Here is a 24,409-nt window from a genome sequence, read left to right on the forward strand (position 1 = left end):
TGATATTTAATGTAATGACAATATCATAATCCAATATACACAACCCCCCCACAACTACTATACAGATGTAGCAGAGCGGACTCATCTGATACTGCAGACCACTGTATATTTGGTGCATTAGTTTTGGCAATGAGCTGCAATACCGCATGCGGCCACTGACAAGAGTGGTGCTGTCTTTAGATTTGATGATTTAAATAGATTCGACTCAGGTACTTGACTTCTCTTTAGCAGTGCTATAGAGCTGAATGAAGCAATACATGCATGCTCGGCCCCAATCCATTTACATCAGAGAGACCCCCACACAGGGGATTCCACCTATCAGACACTATCCAGACACTAGGTCATAAAGATCCCTTCTTGGAACATCCCCTTTAAAAGTGTTTTTCAAATCCTGGGTTTCAATCTTCTAGGCCTTGTGCGGAGCCAACTGTGCATGCCCAGGCCACAAGAAAATGGCCGCTTACACCAGCTTACTGTATAAGCGGCCATTTCCTTGTGACCCGGGCATGTGCAATCAGCTCTGCCCGAGGCCTAGAAGATTGAAACCCAGGACGGAAGAAGACACGTGAAGAGTAGGGTTGAGAGATCGGGATCGGAAAAGATCGAATCCCAATCGGCAATCGAGTAATTTCACAATCATGATCGGGTTCCGATCCCGCCTCGACTTACTCAACTCAACTTACCTGCACAGATCCACTGCCGCTGCCCGTTCTTCTCGCTCCTCTTCTCTCTCATTGACATGCCTTCAGAGCGCCATGCGCGCCCCCGCCTCCCTAGGTTAGTGTTAGAGATGCTGTGAGAAGGCGGGGCTTGTGGCTTAGGAGACTTTGGGCAAGTACTGGGAGGGGAGACGTGAGTGATGCACTCACATCTCCCCGCCCACACTCTGCTAAGCCACAACAAGCCCCGCCTACTCCATCCTCTCTAACACTAGCCTAGGGAGGCAGGGGCGCGCACGGCGCTCTGAAGGCTTGTGAATGAGAGAGAAGAGGAGCGAGAAGAACAGGGAGCGGCAGCGGATCTGTGCAGGTAAGTGGACACCAGTACTAAGTAGCCGGCGGATTTTTTTTTTAACCACTACACAGCGTGGAGTCTAACAATTAAAGCATTCAATTTTTGAACTCCATGCTGTGTAGTGAATAGGATCGTTTTTAAAATCTGATCTTTGATCATTAAAAAAAAATCCCATTGACTTGCATTAGGATCAGAATTAGGATCGGGATCGGGTTCGAATGGAAAATGATCGGAAAACGGATTTTAAAAATGATCCTGAAATCTAAAGATAGGCTTAACCCTAGTGAAGAGGCCACTCCAGAAGAAGAAGATGGAGGCGTCGCTGGAGAGTTCTCTTGCAGGATTGGGGATACCCCCTCTGCTGTTTGAGTGCTGGGGCCCGCCCCCAGTGCTGCGAGAGTTCTCATTTGCATACCGATGAAAACCGGGATTTCTACGGAACGGCGACGCAGAGAAGACATATAAAGATAGGAGTAGAATAGCCTTTCTTAAGGCTATTCCTATGTGTTAGAAAAAAAGGGAATCCAATGATAGGATCCCTTTAATAATATGATTTACCCTATTTCTTAGTTAGAGCCGCGTCTGGCGGCCGACAACCAATTTCCCTGCCATGACAGATCTTACCGAGGTTGTCACTTCGTTTCCCTCTCAGGCACCAGTACATAATGTATCATCCGTCCTAGTCATCACGGCTGGGTGACAACCCTTCTGCTACCTATAATGAAGGTCATATGGGTTGTCATCCATCTTTTTTCCCCTGGGTGAGGGTAAACGGCCGCCATGAAATGGTTAACTCCATATTTGGTAAATAACTCACACGTCAGGTATATATAAAGCTATACTTGTGTATATATTAGTAGTAATAGGTTTGCGACCACTGTAACAAAACGCTGAGAATTCGCAACATTTATTCGCCAACAGAAATAATAATCCCGTGACGTACTTGGCGCAATGAATTCCTCGATCCCTTCCAACAATAAGAGTATGGAATCGCTTGTACCAAAGCAAAACAAGAATAATTGCCCGGTACGCCCCATTAAGGCGACGTTCATTGGATTTTTCGCTCAGACGCCCATTTATCGAGGGGCTTCGTGATGGTGCATAAAGGGCCCGGCGCTCGCTCTTCAGATACCGCGCTCGTGTTTGTTTTCTTACGTGTAATTAAGGGCTAATAATACGTCGCATTCCTTATAAGACGGATACGATGGATCGCTGCGGCAGAACGCCCCCATTGTACTAATAGACTCTTTGTTGTTTAACCACTGGATACACGATCCGTCATTAGGAATTATTACGAGGGCAATTACATTAGTATTAGTGTAGGCCGGGGCACGGTCAGGGGTCTAGAGGAAGAGATGGGACGTTACAATGTTACGGCAATGGACGGCTCCTCTATTTTTACACTTCTTCGTCTACCAAGAAATAAGAGAACAGGCCAAGTACACAAGTGAAGGCGCCAGAACATGTCAGGTCCATGACGTAGGACTAGAGGTCCATGAGCTGGCCATAGACTTATCAGACAACAGTCCTGATTCTCATGGGAACGTCCCTCAAACTGAACCAAAAAATAAAGAAACTACTGAAGTGAAATGAATGGGACTTAAAGGAGTGACCAGCACATTGGTATCAGCCTCCAAACCTCTGAGAAGGGGCTCTCAGTTTATTGACCTGCACCTGCCATCTTCTGACATGTCTTAGGGGGCGAACACATTACCACCACTGTCCGCCCCAGGGTTTCTGTCCTCAACCCCGAAGAAACTGGACAGGGGATGGATTGTTGGCGGTCATTTGAATGGGTTTTTAAAGGTAAGCGCCGTTGTCCGTATACGGCCTCTCCATTTGGAAACCGTCTGGAGGGTGAACAGAGGGGTCTGGAGGGAGAACAGAGGGGTCTGGAGGGAGAATAGAGGGGTCTGGAGGGAGAACAGAGGGGTCTGGAGGGAGAACAGAGGGGTCTGGAGGGAGAAAAGAGGGGTCTGGAGGGAGAACAGAGGGGTCTGGAGGGAGAACAGAGGGGTCAAGAGGGAGAACAGAGGGGTCTGGAGGGAGAACAGAGGGGTCCGGTGGGAGAACGGAGGGGTCTGGAGGGAGAAAAGAGGGGTCTAAAGGGAGAACAGAGGGGTCTGGAGGGAGAACAGAGGGGTCCGGTGGGAGAACAGAAGGGTCTGGAGGGAGAACAGAGGGGTCCAATAGGAGAACAGAGGGCTCTGGAGGGAGAACAGAGGGGTCCGGTGGGAGAACAGAGGGGTCTGGAGGGAGAACAGAGGGGTCTGGAAGGAGAACAGAGGGGTCAGGAGGGAGAACAGAGGAGTCTGGAGGGAGGACAGAGGAGTCTGGAGGGAGAACAGAGGGGTCTGGAAGGAGAACAGAGGGGTCAGGAGGGAGAACAGAGGAGTCTGGAGGGAGGACAGAGGAGTCTGGAGGGAGAACAGAGGAGTCTGGAGGGAGAACAGAGGTGTCCTGTGGGAGAACAGAGGGGTCTGGAGGGAGAACAGAGGGGTCCAATGGGAGAACAGAGGGATCCGGTGGGAGAACAGAGGGGTGAGGTGGGAGAACAGAAGGGTCCGGTGGGAGAACAGAGGGTCCGGTGGGAGAACAGAGGGGTCTGAAGGGAGAACAGAGGGGTCTGAAGGGAGAACAGAGGGGTCCGATGGCAGAACAGAGGAGTATGGAAGGAAAACTGAGACGTCTAGCAGGAGAACAGAGGGGTCTGGAGGGGCAGAAGTGCCTAGAGGGGCCTGGAGGGGGACAGAGGAGTCTATAGGGAAAACAGAGGGGTCACAATAGGACCAGAGAGTCTGATCGGGACAGAGGTGTCTCTAAGGACAGAGGCCTTTGAAAGGGACAGCAGATTATTTCCTTCTCATTATTGAGAGCACATGTTTATGGGGAAGTCGGAAAGAATATCTGATATTCACTAATCCTAACAGAATGTATGGAAAAGAGTTGGGAATGATATAAAATACTGCAGTGTTATTACTATTATTATTAGTAGTAGTAGTAGTAGTATTATTTGCTACTATTACTTTTTCCATTATTATAATTTTAATTATTATATTATTATTATTTCTAGCTTTACTATTATTCTAATTATTATTTATATTATCATTAGTATTATTATTTACATTAGAATTATTATTGCAAGTATTATTATTATTTCTATTATTTATATTATTTTGTTTATCATTATTTCTATTATTATTATTAGCAATGCATTCATATTATTTATATTAGATTATTATTCCTATTATTATTTTGATTATTATCATTATTTCTGTGATTCTTATTATTTCATCAGTTGTCACTTTATGACGTCTATGGATATACCGTACTTCAATCCACAAGGAAGGAAAAGCTGCCGCTCACCCCTATCCTATATGAGTTTAATTATTTATTCCCCATCATTCCGCCCCTATTCCATCACTACCTGATCTGAGACGGTCGCCAAAATCACGTCCCTAAATTTCCTAATTCCCTCCTGTCTACAAGCGGTGTCTGTACAGCACAGTCATTATTTGGCGTCCCCATCCCCCCCTGTTTCCTCCTCGAAGCCCCTACAAATGCAGGTGTGCAAGGCTGGAACATCTGCACCGTCGACCTGCCCACGCCGAAAGACGCCCGACAATCCAGCGCTGTTCAGATGAGACAAAGGGACTTATTCAGATGTGCTGCTTTATTGCACTTGTATCCTGTGAGTCAACACCATCTCATGGCACGGTGCGAGGTTATCCTCCCATCGACCTGCAGCTAAGTAAACTGTTGTGAGTGCGCGGCCAAGACGAGATTAACTCTGTTTATTGTCGGGGCCGCTGCGCTGAGCCCGATGGGCCGGGAGAAGTTTTGGGATTGTCAGCGTTCCTTCCTCTGACCTGTGCAGTGCTAATGACGGATGGATTGTCTCCATTGTTACCTGTACTGCTAGATATTGACACAGCCCGCGGAGACTTTCTGCAGGCCACGCTTCATTAGCCACGATTCTCCGAGGTGATTACTCGTCTCCGAAAAGCCCCAACATGGCCCTGCTCTGTTATTAGAAGCCCGAGCCTCCGACAAGAGCCGACACGTCCCCCCCCTGCGCCCATCCAATTACCATACCCGCGCACCCTCATGACAACCTCGCTCGTCTCCATCTACCCAAACTTTATAGTTTGGTTGTGTCAAAAACGTAACTTTTTTTTTTTTTTTACCTCTTTCTTCAATTATGAGATTACAATTTTTTTTTTTTATGCCAAAATTACAGATAATTTGCGGTAAGATGATAATTTAAGGCTGTGGATCTAAGTGGGGCTTCGGTTCAGTTAAAGGAGGTGGATTAAGGCACCAAGGGCGGGGGATTGTGTGAAGAGTCATCGCGGGGATTTACAGAGAGAGGCGAAAAATAAATACGATTTCTAATTTTATGGTGTTTTTATTTTGGACCCTGGGGCTGTGCAGTCAGATTTGGGTGGAGACGGATTGGTAAAAAAAATAAGAGCCGACTGCGCATGCCCGGGCCACAAGGAAATGGCCGCTTACACCAGCTTACTGTGTAAGCGGCCACAAGAAAATGGCCGCTTACACCAGCTTACTGTGTAAACGTCCATTTTCTTGTGGCCTGGGCAGGCTCTGCCCAAGGCCTAGAAGATTGAAAGCCAGGACAGAAGATAACACAGGGAGAGGCCGTTCCAGAAGAGTTCTCTCGCAGCCTTGGGGACGCCCCCTGTACTGTTTAAGCGCTGGGGCCCGCCCCCAGTGCTGTGAGAGAACTCATTTGCATAACGACAAAAAACGGGATTTCTACGGAATGGTGGCGCGGAGAAGACATCTAAAAGTAGGAGAAGAATAGCCTTCCTTAAGGCTATTCCTACGTGTGATTGAGAAAAAATGTGATTTTAATGATAGGATCCCTTTAATATCATAGGAATTCAGTCTCTACGTATTTTTGAGAATTAGGTGATCTTTACCTCTCCTGTCTAGGACTGTCAGCCATTTACGAAGGAGTTGGAGACGAACCAACAGTCAGGGTGTGATATGATGGAGTTGGTGGTTTGGTCTACAGACTCCACAGCTCTGGCAATAAGGTCCATTACATACCGGCACCTAAAAAGTGTTCTCCTGCCCAGTGTTCTTGGCCTTTGGCCAGGCTTGTCCACTGACCTCATCTACCTGTCTCCTGCCCATCCCAACCTTCCATCTATCTTCAGTTTCAGAACATTGCCAGCTGTAACCTCAGTCTGTTGTGTATGAACTCCGCCTGTCCTGACCCCTGTGCACCATCTTTGGTTGCTTTGACCTCAGTTTGACTACATCTCCTGTCTGTCACCTTGATCCAACATCCTGGTGTCATGGGCCCAACTCATATCTACCCTTCCTAACCTAGACTACTCCTGGTGTAGCCACTTCGGGGTTATTTGCAGCGATGTCCAGAACCCTGTATAGGGTTTAAAGGGCACATACAAGGGAATCCTTTAGACTCTGCTCCTGCCAAATCTGCAACAACCCAGTGGGTCCACACCATCTTCAGCAAAGCGTATGACAGTATAGTAATGGAACTGATGTCTTTGTAATATTTAATGTAAATGCACACATAGGATGCTATACCAGCGGAGCCTCAGCACCTGATGGAGAACTGACAAGCATCAATGGCAGACAAGAGGGGTTCTTCATGATAACCTGGGGCGCTGACATTGAGGATAGCGGTTTCTGCTTTACGGGTCAAGTGACATCATGTTCTGCAAATGGCCTGCACATTGTTCAGTCCCATTCAAGTGAATGAAGAAGAGTTGCAATACCAAAGACAGTCAGTAGGCGATGTAGGCACTGTGCTTGATAAGTAGTGCACCTCTGCTGCAGCCTCTGCATATTGCCGGTTGACAGGGGTCCGGGGAGTAGGACCAGCACCAGTCTTTAACTAATGACTAGGATAATATAGGTCATCAATTATTCCACCTGGAAACACCGTTACAGGGGTTGTGCAGGACTCAAAAACAGGAAGTGCTTTCTTCTTCTTCACAGGAAGTGACATCACATCCATTGGTCACATAGACATTCTGCAGCTCAGTCTCCCTCATTGCATGGGACGGAAAAAAATTTCCTGCCTTCTTTCGCTTCGACTTCTTGTGTGAAGTTTCACATAACGGGCAGTTTTCTGCCAGGAACAAATGACGAATTATCAAACTCTCTGGATTAATAAAACTGAATTAAATTAATTTATTGCCATACTAGCCTCTGCCCGCAACTTCATCTGCGTGTTGATGGTGTCGACGATCCGCCTATATTCAGCAAACTTCTGCCGTTGATGGTTTGCCTGCTCTGGCATTTCGGCAGCTCTCCAGCTGTCCTGTTGCTGAACTTGTTCCTCACACTGTGCCTGTGATTGTTCCGGCATCTCAGCAGCTGGCTGGGACGCCATATAATGAGCGTGTTTTTGGCGTTGACAATCCGCCTGCACCGGCGTTTCGACAGCTCTCAAGCTGGACTGCCTCTGAACTCATTCCTCGCGCTTTGCATGTGATTGTTCTGGCATCTCAGCAGCTCCCTGGGACACCATATAATGTTGTTGGTGCCGATGATCCCCCTCAGCTCCATTTGAGGAGAACTCTGTGACTTCTGGCTCCTTCATAGCTCTCGTTGTTTTAGAATTTTGCAACAAATTTGATTTTCTTTTTCCCGACATGTTTAAAGGTAGCAAACTGCCAATATGGATTAAAGGTGTTTTCCCATCCAGTGTGTCAGCACTGCCTGGAGCAGATCAGATAATATGCAAATGCCTGTACGCAATGGACTAAGTGTTATCTGGGACCTGAGATAAGCTGCTGCAAGAGCGGTGTATAACAGTCGTGAAGCCATGTCATTTACCGGGATAAAAAGTAGCCGATGTGTTAATCGGGGTTACAATCTATCTATGTGCTGAATTGTCTCGTGACGTGGCCGGTGTAGAGTTCCTAGGTATCAAATTTGACAGAAGGCTCCTGAAGGCAATGTGAACAGAGCACAACTGATTTATTGATTTATTATTTTGCTTTTATTACTGCCTTAATTTATTCGTATGGACAGCAGCTGTCTAAAGTCTCTGTCTAAAAGGAGACATCCTGGAAGTCAATAATTGAGACTTCCTGCAATCTAGGGTGTCCGGGGACTTGGGAAAATCCCAATATTTTCCTTCTCCAGTGAATCCTAGTGGTGGTTTGGTGACCGTGCACTTCTCGCGCCTCTCGTTGGGCTGGTAATCCTACATTTTTTCACTTCTGCCTGCTTGGAATTCCACTTTGTCAATTACGGCGGCAGGAAGTTTGTGGGCCATTATGTTGTGTTTGACTTGCATGGCTGCGGTTCTACGCTTGTTTGCTCCCTGCCTAGCGCGGCTGGTGGTGGGATTGTGCTCCACTGACACTGAACGCCACGTGAGCGTCCTCCGAATAGCGGCGGCGACTGCTCAATTACGTCTCTCAATAGAAAGAGAAAACGCTAAACAAATTATGGGAGCGCGGCGGAAAATCCATCCTGTTTATCTGCAACAGAGCATGGCCAGAACAGCTGCAGGGCCAAGGGTGCACCCTCAGGATCTGCGTCCATTGTTCTGCAACATTCCACAACAGGCGGAGAGGGCGCCCGGGCACGGGGTGTTATAGGGAGGATTTAGAGGGGAGGTCTACATTAAAATACCCCTTATTTCTATGTACTAGTAATACTTGCCTGTACCTGAGAAGGGACATCCCAAAATAGACAATAAAAAAAAATAATCATCAAACGCATATTGATTTTTCCTTATGTCCCGCCCATTCATTTAGGACACGCCCTGATCTACAGGATTGGATGCACCCCAAAATACATACAGACCCTACAAGAAATACAGGCCATGTGGAGTGATTAGCAAAAAAACCATGTACTATAGACCTGCTAAATAAGGGTGTGGACCCCAAATCAGACCCTCAAATTAAATCAACCCTAGCCCTTTATATAAATAGCCAGATCCCTTGGAATAAAGACCCCAGAACAAACACCAGACCCTCTAAAACAGTTTCCAAAGTTTCTGAAACCAGGACCCCCTTTCGGACAACCAACTTACCCTCTTATTAAAAATAAAGGACAGCCTCTGGTATATGTTATTCAGCTGTATACTGCCCCTGTCCTGATTAATCTTCTTTCATATATGGCTGTTACACACACACTGCTGCCTCCTCATTCCCTACACACACACAGCTCTGCCACATCCATGATCTCTCCACCCACAACTCTGCTACCTCCACATTCCCTACACACACAGCTCTGCCACCTCCATGATCTCTCCACCCACAACTCTGCTACCTCCACATTCCCTACACACACAGCTCTGCCACCTCCATGATCTCTCCACCCACAACTCTGCTACCTCCACATTCCCTACACACACAGCTCTGCCACCTCCATGATCTCTACACCCACAACTCTGCTACCTCCACATTCCCTACACACACAGCTCTGCCACCTCCATGATCTCTACACCCACAACTCTGCTACCTCCACATTTCCTATACACAAACAGCTCTGCCACCTCCATGATCTCTACACCCACAACTCTGCTACCTCCACATTCCCTATACACACAGCTCTGCCACATTCATGATCTCTCCACCCACAATTCTGCTACCTCCACATTCCCTACACACACAGCTCTGCCACATTCATGATCTCTCCACCCACAACTCTGCTACCTCCACATTCCCTACACACACAGCTCTGCCACATTCATGATCTCTCCACCCACAACTCTGCTACCTCCACATTTCCTACACACACACAGCTCTGCTACCTCCACATTTCCTACACACACACAGCTCTGCCACCTCCATGATCTCTCCACCCACAACTCTGCTACCTCCACATTCCCTACACACACAGCTCTGCTACCTCCCTGATCTCTACAACTACAACTCTGCTACCTCCACATTCCCTACACACACAGCTCTGCCACATCCATGATCTCTCCACCCACAACTCTGCTACCTCCACATTCCCTACACACACAGCTCTGCCACATCCATGATCTCCCCACCCACAACTCTGCTACCTCCACATTTCCTATACACAAACAGCTCTGCCACATTCATGATCTCTCCACCCACAACTCTGCTACCTCCACATTTCCTACACACACACAGCTCTGCTACCTCCACATTTCCTACACACACACAGCTCTGCCACCTCCATGATCTCTCCACCCACAACTCTGCTACCTCCACATTCCCTACACACACAGCTCTGCCACCTCCCTGATCTCTACAACTACAACTCTGCTACCTCCACATTCCCTACACACACAGCTCTGCTACCTCCCTGATCTCTACAACTACAACTCTGCTACCTCCTCATTCCCTACACACACAGCTCTGCCACATCCATGATCTCCCCACCCACAACTCTGCTACCTCCACATTTCCTACACACACAGCTCTGCCACCTCCATGATTTCTACACCCACAACTCTGCTACATCCACATTCCCTACACACACACACAGCTCTGCCACCTCCATGACCTCTATGTTCACCTAAACCACACACAACAATCAACCACAAAACCCATGATTTCCTTCCTGTACACATAACTGTGCTCCCTCTGTGCCCCCACCAATTCTGCTACTTTCATGTTTCATCCCTGCATAATGCCTGCTCCCTTCATGCCCTCCCCACACACTTAACTCTACTATTTCCACTTTCTTTCTATACACTCAGCTCTTCTATCCCACTTTGACCTCCACACACCTAGCCCTGACACATCCAAATTTCCCCTCCACACACTCAGCTATGCTACAATCACTCCCATACACCTTTGGGTTGGGATGCAACCCATCACTCCATGCAAAACCAAGATTTTTAACCTTTGCCTTGAGTTATACTCTGATAGTACCCCAGCTTACTGTGTAAGTGGCCACAAAAAAATGGCCGTGCATGTGCAGTCGGCTCTGTCCGAGGCCCAATGGCAGAACCGACTACGCATGTGTAGAAGAAGACGCGGAGAGAGGCCATTCCAGAAGAAGATGGAGGCGGCGCTGGAGAGTTCTCTCGCAGCATTAGGGACGCCCCCAGTGCTGTTTGAGCACTGAGGCCCGCCCCCAGTGCTGCGAGCGAACTCATTTGCATACCGAAGAAAACCCAGATTTCTACTGAATCGCGGCGCGCAGAAGACATCTAAAGGTAGGAGAAGAATAGCCTTTAGGATCGGATCCCTTTAAAGAGTTACTAAACTTGAAGTCGATCCTCCTTACAGGTGCTGTCTAACTGAGTGCCATCTATTTTTCTCTGTTATCAGCCACTTCAGAATGAGCAGAAGCTGACTATCGTGTTTTCTTTTGAGATAAAGAAAGACAAGGAACTCCCTGAGCCCCTTCCCCAATCATGAGAAGGTCCAGAGACATCCATAGGTGTGTCCAATATCAGCACCCCCTCATAACACAAGCTGGCCTTCAGCTGCACCGTCCCTTTAAAATCTGACAGTCAGGAAAGCAATACCCCAATGGCACGACGTGTTTGCATCTAGTAATTAGGGATGTAATGAAGAGCTTCCATGTGTGTGACGCACGTTACTCTGGAGCTGGACGGCCGACATTCACAAAGTATTCATTAACCCCAGGTACAATGACTCCGTCTATCTGGGACATGAATAGCGCGGACGTCTCACAGTGACTTCATGTGACGGCTCTGCCAGACTTAATATCAGAAAATCGCTCACACGGAGACTGGGGCAGGAAATAATTACTTTTTGTAGTCTGACATTAAAGGAGCGGCAGACTTTTGCTGCGCTTTTTAGGACTGGTGCCGGCTATAGCGAGATAAAAGGAAGGTATTTTTACTGACAGGAAAACAGCAATAACCTGGCAGGTAATATTATATCTCATCGCCGCGCTCACGACAGCCCAGAAGACAAGGCTCATCCTCACACAGCCGAGAGAACATCATAGAGGTCCCACGTTATAGGAAAATAAAATTTAGGGGGGGTGTATACTTTTGCAACCAGAGCAGAGACCACTCCTGCTTAAAGGACCTAGCACGACAATGTTTTACATGGCTCCATTTAAAGGGATCCTATCATTGGATTCCCTTTTTTTCTCCCCACCACGTTGGAATAGCCTTAAGAAAGGCTATTCATCTCCTACCTTTAGATGTCTTCTCCATGCCGCCGTTCGGTAGAAATCCAGGATTTCTACGGTATGCAAATGAGTTCTCTCGCAGCACTGGGGACGTCCCCAATGCTGCGACAGAACTCTCCAGCGACGCCTCCATCTTCTTCTGGAACAGCCTCTCCCTGTGTCTTCTTCCGTCCTCGGTTTCAATCTTCTAGGCCTTGGGAAGAGCTGACTGCGCATGCCCGGGCCAAAAGAAAATGGCCGGTTACACCAGCTTACTGTGTAAGCAGCCACAAAAAAATGGCCGCTTACACCAGCTTACTGTGTTATCGGCCATTTCCTTGTGGCCTGGGCATGCGCAGATGGCTCTGCCCAAGGCCAAAAAGATTGAAATCCAAGATGGAAGAAGAAACAGGGAGAGGGCATTCCAAAAGAAGATGGAGGCAGTGCTGGAGAGTTCTTTCGCAGCATTAGTGACGCCCCCAGTGCTGCGAGATAACTCATTTGCATACTGACAAAAAACAGGATTTCTACCAAACGGCGAAGCAGAGAAGACGTTGAAAGGTAGGAGAAAAATAGACTTTCTTAAGGCTATTCCTACGTGTCCAATGATAAGATCCCTTTAAGACCCACAACTGCTGCATCTAATAGAAGTCGCGCCCCTAGTCACGACAGTCAACTTTGACTGGGAGAGAGTTTGGTGCACCGTATGGCTCCATATATTACAGCCATCTACTCCGTCTTTTCTGCACAGCCCCATTATTTGTGAGTAGTTGACCCCATGACAGCGCTGATCATCCTAAAGTGTTTACTGCCGTCTCCTCAAGTCTAGACCATGTCGTAACAAGGACCATTAACACCAGATTGGACGATGGTCACCTGTCATAAGTTTAAGGTTAATAAGTTTAAGGTTAATGGAGGCGATCCATCCCGTGTAGGTATCGGCCAGGCCGGAAGTGAAACACCTCAGATGACCACGGCAAGCAAAGCCTGGTCTCTGCAGTCACGTGCCGGGGACCTCCCAATGTCACCGCTACCTAACATGTCACCATTGACATGTAACATGTGAGGCAAAGTAAAAAACCCCTATAATGGGAACGGTGCCCCAGGGTGTCTATAAAGGAGACCGACACAAACTTTGCACAAAAAAGTGTAATCTCCCAAAACCCAATAGGAAAGGTAAACAAGACCAAAAAGTTGTAGGTGCGAAAGCTTTGTCTACAGAAAGCCAAACAGGACACGGTGTATGCAAGGTTAATGCAAAGAGGAAATAATACACCAGCATAAACTTGCATTCATCCCAGTAAATAAACCCGCTGAAAGCCGTCTGAATACATTGTACGACCCGGGAAGGAATCACAACATGCACTCCTGTGGTTATGTCTGGAGGAGAAAGCTGAAGCCATAGCTGACTGAGAAAGGACAATGGATGCCCAGAGAAAGAGCAGTGCCCATGGAAATCCCTGTAATTCCCAAACAATACCCCGTGCCATGTGAACAAAGGTACGTGATTGTATATAGCAGAAGATTAACACCTTCCCTGCTGGAGAGACTAAACTAACACATACTGGGTGTAACCCTGCTACAGCTCTGCAACAATAGGAGGCAGGAATGTATATATATGTAGTAACAGTACTATATACATAGGTATTAGTATTATAGTAGTTATATTCTTGTACATAGGAGGTAGTATTATAGTAGTTATATTCTTGTACATAGGATGTAGTATTATAGTAGTTATATTCTTGTACATAGGATGTAGTATTATAGTAGTTATATTCTTGTACATAGGAGCAGTATTATAGTAGTTATATTCTTGTACATAGTAGTAGTATTATAGTAGTTATATTCTTGTACATAGGATGTAGTATTATAGTAGTTATATTCTTGTACATAGGAGCAGTATTATAGTAGTTATATTCTTGTATATAGGAGTAGTATTAGGGTGCATTCACACTGAGTAAACGCTAGCTTATTCTGAACGTAAAACACGTTCAGAATAAGCGGCGTCTAAAGCAGCTCCATTCATTTCTATGGGAGCGGGGATACGAGCGCTCCCCATAGAAATGAATGGGCTGCTTCTTTCACTTCGTGCAGTCCCATTGAAGTGAATGGGGAGTGCCGGCGTATACGGCAAGCTCTGCTCATGCCGGAGCGTACACGCCGGCACTCCCCATTCACTTCAATGGGACTGCACGGAGTGAAAGAAGCAGCCCATTCATTTCTATGGGGAGCGCTCGTATCCCCGCTCCCATAGAAATGAATGGAGCTGCTTTAGACGCCGCTTATTCTGAACGTGTTTTACGTTCAGAATAAGCTAGCGTTTACTCAGTGTGAATGCACCCTTATAGTAGTTATATTCTTGTACATAGGAGCAGTATTATAGTAGTTATATTCTTGTACATAGGAGTAGTATTATAGTAGTTATATTCTTGTACATAGGAGTAGTATTATAGTAGTTATATTCTTGTACATAGGAGTAGTATTATAGTAGTTATATTCTTGTACATAGGAGTAGTATTATAGTAGTTATATTCTTGTATATAGGAGGTAGTATTATAGTAGCTATATTCTTGTACATAGGAGGTAGTATTATAGTAGTTATATTCTTGTACATAGGAGGTAGTATTATAGTAGTTATATTCTTGTACATAGGAGGTAGTATTATAGTAGTTATATTCTTGTACATAGGGGTAGTATTATAGTAGCTATATTCTAGTACATAGGGGCAGTATTATAGTAGTTATATTCTTGTACATAGGAGTAGTATTATAGAAGTTATATTCTTGTACATATGAGGTAGTATTATAGTAGTTATATTCTTGTACATAGGAGTAGTATTATAGTAGTTATATTCTTGTACAAAGGAGGTAGTATTATAGTAGTTATATTCTTGTACATATGAGGTAGTATTATAGTAGTTATATTCTTGTACATAGGAGGTAGTATTATAGTAGTTATATTCTTGTACATAGGAGGTAGTATTATAGTAGTTATATTCTTGTACATAGGAGCAGTATTATAGTAGTTATATTCTTGTACATAGGAGCAGTATTATAGTAGTTATTTTCTTGTACATAGGAGTAGTATTATAGTAGTTATATTCTTGTACATAGGAGCAGTATTATAGTAGTTATATTCTTGTACATAGGAGTAGTATTATAGAAGTTATATTCTTGTACATATGAGGTAGTATTATAGTAGTTATATTCTTGTACATAGGAGCAGTATTATAGTAGTTATATTCTTGTACATAGGAGCAGTATTATAGCAGTTATATTCTTGTACATAGGGGGCAGTATTATAGTAGTTATATTCTTGTACATAGGAGTAGTATTATAGTAGTTATATTCTTGTACAAAGGAGGTAGTATTATAGTAGTTATATTCTTGTACATATGAGGTAGTATTATAGTAGTTATATTCTTGTACATAGGAGCAGTATTATAGTAGTTATATTCTTGTACATAGGAGCAGTATTATAGTAGTTATATTCTTGTACATAGGAGGTAGTATTATAGTAGTTATATTCTTGTACATAGGAGGTAGTATTATAGTAGTTATATTCTTGTACATAGGAGCAGTATTATAGTAGTTATATTCTTGTACATAAGAGCAGTATTATAGTAGTTATTTTCTTGTACATAGGAGTAGTATTATAGTAGTTATATTCTTGTACATAGGAGCAGTATTATAGTAGTTATATTCTTGTACATAGGAGTAGTATTATAGTAGTTATATTCTTGTACATAGGAGCAGTATTATAGTAGTTATATTCTTGTACATAGGAGTAGTATTATAGTAGTTATATTCTTGTACATAGGAGCAGTATTATAGTAGTTATATCCTTGTACATAGGAGCAGTATTATAGTAGTTATATTCTTGTACATAGGGGGCAGTATTGCAGTAGTTATATTCTTGCACATATAGCTGTAGCCACCACTGTGATTAATTTTCCAGTAGAACAAATCATCACTGTGGCTAAGTAAAGAAAAACTAGGAGGCCTATGGAATTACCCACAATGGTTTTCAGTATGTGACTATTAGGTATTTTTAGCAATATACAGAAGGTAACCACTGTCAAACACGTATAATTTATACGGTATGTATCTGTTTGTACATCATCTGCTGGGGGTCCCAATGGTAGCCTATATAAATATATGGACCCCTAATGAGTACTAATAATTTGAAGAATTTTCTACTTTTGCAATGGTCCTCTAACATAACCCCTCCTTCTCTATGACTTACACCATATTGTCTGGCGGCGCTTGTAACTTTCCGTAGAGTCTCTTCATCCACGAACGGCCTCACAGCATCATGGATGATCACCACCTCTGGTTTGTTAAGCGCAGACCCGAGACTGTGATCTTCTACAAACACTCTCAACCCATTGAAGATGGAGCGATGTCTCGTGGCGCCACCTTCCACCACTGTCACATGCTTATGTCCATAACGTTGTACAATGTCCTTCATCAAGTCAACGCTCTCAGTAGCCACGACCACCACCACATCCGATATCCACCCAACCCTGCAAAATAAGACATATGCTACAAACTGCACAAACTCCAAGGAAAACAAAGATGTATGACATGACTTGACCATGAGCTTGGAGAACAGGTCTTTGCAACCTTTGGAACTCCGTATCATGGAAAATGACTACTCCTGGCAAATCCTGAAAGGCTATTGGGCTCAGTACATAATGGGAGTTGTAGTATGACAATAGATGGAGGATGCGGACTACTGGCCAAGACTACAGATGTAACTTCATAAAGCCCTTACAATGCCGTACTGACAGGATCTACAGTGTGTGACGGTAGGAGAGTGACAGCCGCTTCAGTGCCTTGATCCCTCCACTTGACAGCGCAGGTGCGGTGGCAGCAGTTCAGCCGTTACATTGTGGCATCTTGCCTATCAAAGCTCACACTGCACTGTTATATGATAGGGCTGACTACAGGTGCAGGGGGCAGCCTGGCACACGGAGGGAGGACGGAGACTTAGAAGGTTCAAGACCAGTCACAAACTCAAAGGTTTTTGTAATTGGATACAAGATCTTCTTTTCTACACCAAAGAAGTAAAAAATAAAGTTGTGACAACTTCCAAAAACTAGTTGAACTGGCACCGTCATAAACAGCAGGAGGTGTCTACAAGGGATCTCGCGTTAAGAAGTGCTGTCTATGCATTGCCGTTCTCAAAAAATCACTGTTTATGAGGGGGCGCACAATGACCGGCGTGGAGTGAGAGGGGCCACACTGTGACAGGTACAGACTTTGAGGGTGTGACCTCTGAAAGGCATAGACTATGAGGGGGTGCACTCTGACATCCATGGACTATGAGGGGGTGCACTCTGACAGGCACAGACTATGAGGGGGGCGCACTCTGACAGGCACAGACTATGAGGGGGTGCACTCTGACATCCATGGACTATGAGGGGGTGCGCTCTGACAGGCACAGACTATGAGGGGGGCGCACTCTGACAGGCACAGACTATGAGGGGGTGCGCTCTGACCTCCATGGACTATGAGGGGGCGCGCTCTGACAGGCACAGACTATGAGGGGGCGCACTCTGACAGGCACAGACTATGAGGGGGCGCACTCTGACAGGCACAGATTATGAGGGGGCGCACTCTGACAGGCACAGACTATGAGGGGGTGCGCTCTGACAGGCACAGACTATGAGGGGGCGCACTCTGACAGGCACGGACTATGAGGGGACGCACTCTGACAGGCACGGACTATGAGGGGGCGCACTCTGACAGACACAGACTATGAGGGGTGCACTCTGACAGGCACAGACTATGAGGGGGTGCACTCTGACAGGCACAGACTATGAGGGGGCACACTCTGACAGACACAGACTATGAGGGGGTGCACTCTGACAGGCACAGACTATGAGGGGGTGCACTCTGACAGGCACAGACTATGAGGGGGCGCACTCTGACAGGCACAGACTATGAGGGGGTGCACTCTGACAGGCACGGACTATGAGGGGACGCTCTCTGACAGGCATAGACTATGAGGGGGTGCGCTCTGACAGGCACAGACTATGAGGGGGCGCACTCTGACAGGCACGGACTATGAGGGGGCGCACTCTCACAGGCACGGACTATGAGGGGGCGCACTCTCACAGGCACAGACTATGAGGGGCCGCGCTCTGACAGTCACAGACTATGAGGGGGTGCACTCTGACAGGCACAGACTATGAGGGGGTGCACTCTGACAGGCACAGACTATGAGGGGGCACACTCTGACAGGCACAGACTATGAGGGGGCGCACTCTGACAGGCACAGACTATGAGGGGGCGCGCTCTGACAGGCACAGACTATGAGGGGGCGCACTCTGACAGGCACGGACTATGAGGGGGCGCACTCTGACAGGCACGGGCTATGAGGGGACGCTCTCTGACAGGCATAGACTATGAGGGGGTGCGCTCTGACAGGCACAGACTATGAGGGGGCGCACTCTGACAGGCACGGACTATGAGGGGGCGCACTCTGACAGGCACGGACTATGAGGGGGCGCACTCTGACATCCATGGACTATGAGGGTCCACACTCTGACAGGCACAGACTATGAGGGGGCGCTCTCTGACAGGCACAGACTATGAGGGTCCACACTCTGACAGGCACAGACTATGAGGGGGCGCACTCTGACAGGCACAGACTATGAGGGGGCGCACTCTGACAGGCACAGACTATGAGGGGGCGCACTCTGACAGGCACAGACTATGAGGGGGCGCACTCTGACAGGCACAGACTATGAGGGGGCGCACTCTGACAGGCACTGCCTATGAGGGGACGCTCTCTGACAGGCATAGACTACGAGGGGGCGCACTCTGACAGACACAGAGTATGAGGGGGCGCACTCTGACAGGCACAGACTATGAGGGGGCGCACTCTGACAGACACAGACTATGAGGGGGCGCACTCTGACAGGCACGGACTATGAGGGGGCGCACTCTGAAATCCATGGACTATGAGGGTCCACACTCTGACAGGCACAGACTATGAGGGGGCGCACTCTGACAGGCACAGACTATGAGGAGGCGCACTCTGACAGGCACAGACTATGAGGGGGCGCACTCTGACAGGCACAGACTATGAGGGGGCGCACTCTGACAGGCACAGACTATGAGGGGGCGCACTCTGACAGGCACTGACTACGAGGGGGCGCACTCTGACAGGCACTGACTACGAGGGGGCGCACTCTGACAGACACAGAGTATGAGGGGGCGCACTCTGACAGGCACAGACTATGAGGGGGCGCACTCTGACAGACATGGACTATGAGGGGGCGCACTCTCACAGGCATGGACTATGAGGGGGCGCACTCTCACAGGCATGGACTATGAGGGGGCGCACTCTCACAGGCACAGACTATGAGGGGCCGCGCTCTGACAGTCACAGACTATGAGGGGGTGCACTCTGACAGGCACAGACTATGAGGGGGTGCACTCTGACAGGCACAGACTATGAGGGGGCACACTCTGACAGGCACAGACTATGAGGGGGCGCGCTCTGACAGGCACAGACTATGAGGGGGCGCGCTCTGACAGGCACAGACTATGAGGGGGCGCACTCTGACAGGCACGGACTATGAGGGGGCGCACTCTGACAGGCACGGACTATGAGGGGACGCTCTCTGACAGGCATAGACTATGAGGGGGTGCGCTCTGACAGGCACAGACTATGAGGGGGCGCATTCTGACAGGCACGGACTATGAGGGGGCGCACTCTGACAGGCACGGACTATGAGGGGGCGCACTCTGACATCCATGGACTATGAGGGTCCACACTCTGACAGGCACAGACTATGAGGGGGCGCTCTCTGACAGGCACAGACTATGAGGGTCCACACTCTGACAGGCACAGACTATGAGGGGGTGCACTCTGACAGGCACAGACTATGAGGGGGCGCACTCTGACAGGCACAGACTATGAGGGGGCGCACTCTGACAGGCACAGACTATGAGGGGGCGCACTCTGACAGGCACAGACTATGAGGGGGCGCACTCTGACAGGCACAGACTATGAGGGGGCGCACTCTGACAGGCACAGACTATGAGGGGGCGCACTCTGACAGGCACTGACTATGAGGGGGCGCACTCTGACAGGCACTGACTATGAGGGGACGCTCTCTGACAGGCATAGACTACGAGGGGGCGCACTCTGACAGACACAGAGTATGAGGGGGCGCACTCTGACAGGCACTGACTATGAGGGGGCGCACTCTGACAGACACAGACTATGAGGGGGCGCACTCTGATAGATATGGACTATGAGGGGGCGCACTCTGATAGATATGGACTATGAGGGGGCGCACTCTGATAGATATGGACTATGAGGGGGCGCACTCTGATAGATATGGACTATGAGGGGACGCTCTCTGACAGGCATAGACTACGAGGGGGCGCACTCTGACAGGCACAGACTATGAGGGGACACTCTCTGACAGGCACAGACTATGAGGGGACGCTCTCTGACAGGCACAGACTATGAGGGGGCGCTCTCTGACAGGCACAGACTATGAGGGGGCGCACTCTGACAGGCACAGACTATGAGGGGACGCTCTCTGACAGGCACAGACTATGAGGGGGCGCACTCTGACAGGCACAGACTATGAGGGGACGCTCTCTGACAGGCACAGACTATGAGGGGGCGCACTCTGACAGGCACAGACTATGAGGGGGCGCACTCTGACAGGCACAGAGTATGAAGGGGCGCACTCTGACAGGCACAGACTATGAAGGGGCGCACTCTGACAGGCACAGACTATGAGGGGACGCTCTCTGACAGGCACAGACTATGAGGGGACGCTCTCTGACAGGCACAGACTATGAGGGGGCGCACTCTGACAGGCACAGACTATGAGGGGACGCTCTCTGACAGGCACAGACTATGAGGGGACGCTCTCTGACAGGCACAGACTATGAGGGGGCGCACTCTGACAGGCACAGACTATGAGGAGCATGAACATGTTCTGTCTGTTATGGGCTTATAGTCCGGGTAGACGTCGTCCATCTGACATCACACACTGAGGTCACATGATATAATCACGCAGTTTTCTGATCAATAAAAATTACATAAAAGTCAATAGAAACTTTTTAACCAATCACAACACAGATTTCATTTCCAACCCTTCTTTAGATAATGCAAGCTGTAATCTGATTGGCTACTACTATGAGTAACACCTCCCACTCTTAGCTTCATATATAGAAACGAAACAAGTTGCCTGTAGCAGCCAATCAGATTTCAGCTTTCATTTTTTTTCTAACATAAAACAGCGATCTGATTGGTTGATATGGGCAACCTTGCTCTAGTGTTCATGAATCCTACCCAGCAGAGAAGGCGTTCCTTATAACAGCCAATCAGACTTCACGTCTTACTTTGGAAGCCTCGATTAGGTAATAAAAGCAACGCTCTAATTGGTCGCTATAGACAACACGGTCTCCCCTCGCTGAGGCCTAGCAGTGAGCGCTGGAGTCTCAGCCTGCGTGCTGTTCCGGCTCCTCACCTGTCCAAGGCTTCCAGGGTGCGGCTGATCAGCGGTCTTCCGAGCACCGGGCAGTACTGCTTGGGTGTGCAGCCTCCTAGCCGCTCCCCGCAGCCCCCGGCCGGCAGCACGGCAGCCACACGCCGCTCCCCGTCCATCCTCCTCCCGCTGGCCTGTGCTGCTCCGATCCCCGCCGCTGTCCTCGCTCTGTGCCGGGCGGCCTCCAGCCAATGGCAGCACAGACAGCCGAGCCCGGGCTTCTCTCCCACGCAGGAGCCGGTATATGGTGTCAGTGTGAGGGGGAGACGGCGGCGGGGCAGGGGCAGGCTGTATTAACCCTATGTATGGAGGTGTGGGGGCAAACAGAGCAGGGGCATTTATTAACCCTTTCATCACTTGGGTATATTCTCCTTTATGAATGGGGTTCTATATTGGCGTATCCTACACAGCAATACCACCATGTCACATGACCAAAGATTGGCGTGTACCCTGCGACTCCTCCAATGTAAGTAAATGGAGCCGCAACGTGACCCTTAGGCTGTGATGTGACTCCATTCACTTACCGGGTGACAAGGCAAACTATCCTCGCCATGTATCCCTGGTCTAAGGGTACGTTCACACATCGGAATTCGTGCAAACGGAAAAATCCCGCGCCAGCCTGGCGAAATTTTCTGCTTCCCATTCACTTCAATGGGCGAATATCTTATCTTATCTTAAAGGAATATTTTATCTGCCTCAAATTCAATTCTAAATGCAGCCAAGTCGATATAACCTAAGGCCCAATGCTCCATTCTGGGAATGGGAATCCCACTGAAATCAATTGGGGATGGAAGGCACTCGGTTATCCCCCGAGTGAATCCCACTAAAAAAAATCGGCCATCAGCCTGCGTGTTATGTGCATGGTACCTTAGGGCGCGTTCTCCCTTTGTGGTATCTGCATGTAGTCGCCAATGAGCGTGCAATCTTTTGCAGCTGCAGTAGGCAGGTTTTTGGCCACACTATGAGCATGCAGCCGGGCTTTGAAACTGCAGTAATTGCAAAACAGAAAAATCCATGCTGTCACCATGAAATGTCATTTAGGCTACGTTCATATCTGCGCCTGCAAGTAGAACTTTTTCCTCTTTCAATTTAAAAACAACAGACCCCATCATAGTCACTAGAGGCACCGGGCTCCCTGTGTAACCACTGTTTTAGCAGTCCACCTCTCTGTTATTCAGGACCCATAGCATCAGTAATGGCAGAGTCTTGACTGCTACTCCTGTGGCCCCGTGACTCCTTCACCAGTCTAAGTGAATGGAGTTGCATTACAACCCCTTAGGTGCTGCAACTTCTAGTTGCAAAAAGAAAAAGAGCGCTTAGGGTCACAATGCAACTCCAATCACTTACATTGGTGAAGGAGTCAGAGGACCACATGGCATTGTTTGGCCACTACAGAGGAGCCTCTCCTGCAGTTTACAGGACTAACAATTTGGGATGCCTTTTTTACACAAGGGGGTGTGCTTCTGACAAGCTAGTATTATTTATTTTAGTGCTCTTAAAGGGATCCTATCACTCTAACTAATTTTTTTCTCATTAACACATCGGAATAGCCTTAAAGGGGTATTCCCACGTCGCATACTCACCAGTCTTCGTTGATGTAAATTCTTCTTTCTTCTGGCTTTGTTGCGTCATTGGTGGGCGGGGTTTACATATGCAAAGCCAGCGGCGAGATGCCGCTGGCCCTGCGTGCACACTCATAGATAGTGAGACCAGTGTAGCCTTCACAGTGCGACTACAGACCCGGCATCCGCTGTAATAGAGAGGCGGATGCCGGGGAGTGTAGACGCCGGCACAGATGCCTGCAACATCTCTACGCTCCTGCAGGAGCTCCTGTTATTCTGCTCCCCTCCCCTCAGGAATAGCAGCATCGCTCTTGCCGCTGCTGGCTTCATGCAGGGCAGGCACATAGCGATGTTGCAGGCATCTGTGCCGGTGTCTACACTCCCTGGCATCCGCTGTAATAGAGAGGCAGATGCCGGGGAGTGTAGATGCCGACACAGTCTGTATTGGCTGTCCCTTCCCTCCAAAGGGTAAACTACCCCCTCCCCCCCTCCAGGCTCGCTCCCGTGCACTTAGCCCCTCCTCCCTCCCCCCTCAGAGCAGCAGATACATCACTTGACTTATGACCAGATAAGTCAAGGGATGTATCAAAAATAAATAAATAAACAAAGCAGTTTTGCTGAAGCAATGTATTTAGGAAAAGTCTTACATCCACATTATCAAGCAGTATAGATAGGATCCTTGTGATGGGACAACCCCTTTAAGAAAGGCTAGTCATCTCCTACATTTAGATGTCTTCTCCGCACCGCCGTTCGGTATAAATCACGGTTTCCATCGGTATGCAAATGAGTTCTCTCGCAGCACTGGAAGCAGACCCCAGCGCTCAAACAGCACTGGGGGTGTCCCCAATGCTGCAAGAGAAATCTCCAGCAACACCTCCATCTTTTTCAGGAACTTCCTCTTCACGTGTCGTCTTCTGCTGCAAGCGGTTAAACTTGTTGGCCTCGGGCAGAGCCGACTGCACATGCCCACAGGCTACAAGAAAATGGCCGCTTACTTACTGTGTAAGCGGCCATTTTTCTTGTGGCCGTGGGCATGCGCAGTCGGCTCTGCCTGAGGCCTACAAGTTTCACTGCTTGCGCCGGAAGAAGACGCGGAGAGAGGCTGTTCCAGACGAAGATGGAGGCGGCACTGGAGATTTCTGTCACAGTATTGGAGATGCCCCCAATGCTGTTTGAGTGCTGGGGCCCGCCCCCAGTGCTGTGAGAGAACTCATTTGCATAC

At 48.1% G+C, this 24,409-nt stretch overlaps 1 protein-coding gene and 1 long non-coding RNA gene across 3 annotated transcripts in view; both read right to left on the bottom strand.

Annotated features, from left to right (window-relative positions):
- The window catches only part of CRPPA (CDP-L-ribitol pyrophosphorylase A), a 37,570-nt gene extending 15,705 nt beyond the window's left edge, over nucleotides 1-21,865 (bottom strand). Inside the window, exons 1-2 of the mRNA XM_075272023.1 lie at nucleotides 21,608-21,865; nucleotides 16,345-16,624 (exon numbers count right to left, since the gene is read on the bottom strand). Coding sequence (XP_075128124.1) covers nucleotides 16,345-16,624; nucleotides 21,608-21,744 — 417 coding nt within the window. The 5' untranslated portion in view covers nucleotides 21,745-21,865. The remainder of the gene's footprint in view (nucleotides 1-16,344; nucleotides 16,625-21,607) is intronic.
- LOC142199961 (uncharacterized) lies at nucleotides 9,222-10,316 on the bottom strand. 2 transcript variants are annotated; one of them, XR_012715426.1, is made up of 5 exons: nucleotides 10,273-10,316; nucleotides 9,915-10,042; nucleotides 9,623-9,882; nucleotides 9,301-9,460; nucleotides 9,225-9,268 (listed from the first exon to the last, which is right to left on the bottom strand). It is a non-coding gene; the product is annotated as an uncharacterized LOC142199961 (long non-coding RNA). The 2 variants fall into 2 exon arrangements; XR_012715425.1 differs by having other exon boundaries at nucleotides 9,222-9,460.
- Nucleotides 21,866-24,409: the final 2,544 nt, after the last annotated feature.

Source organism: Leptodactylus fuscus, chromosome 4 (genome assembly GCF_031893055.1).
Source record: "Leptodactylus fuscus isolate aLepFus1 chromosome 4, aLepFus1.hap2, whole genome shotgun sequence".
NCBI classification, from domain to species: domain Eukaryota; kingdom Metazoa; phylum Chordata; class Amphibia; order Anura; family Leptodactylidae; genus Leptodactylus; species Leptodactylus fuscus.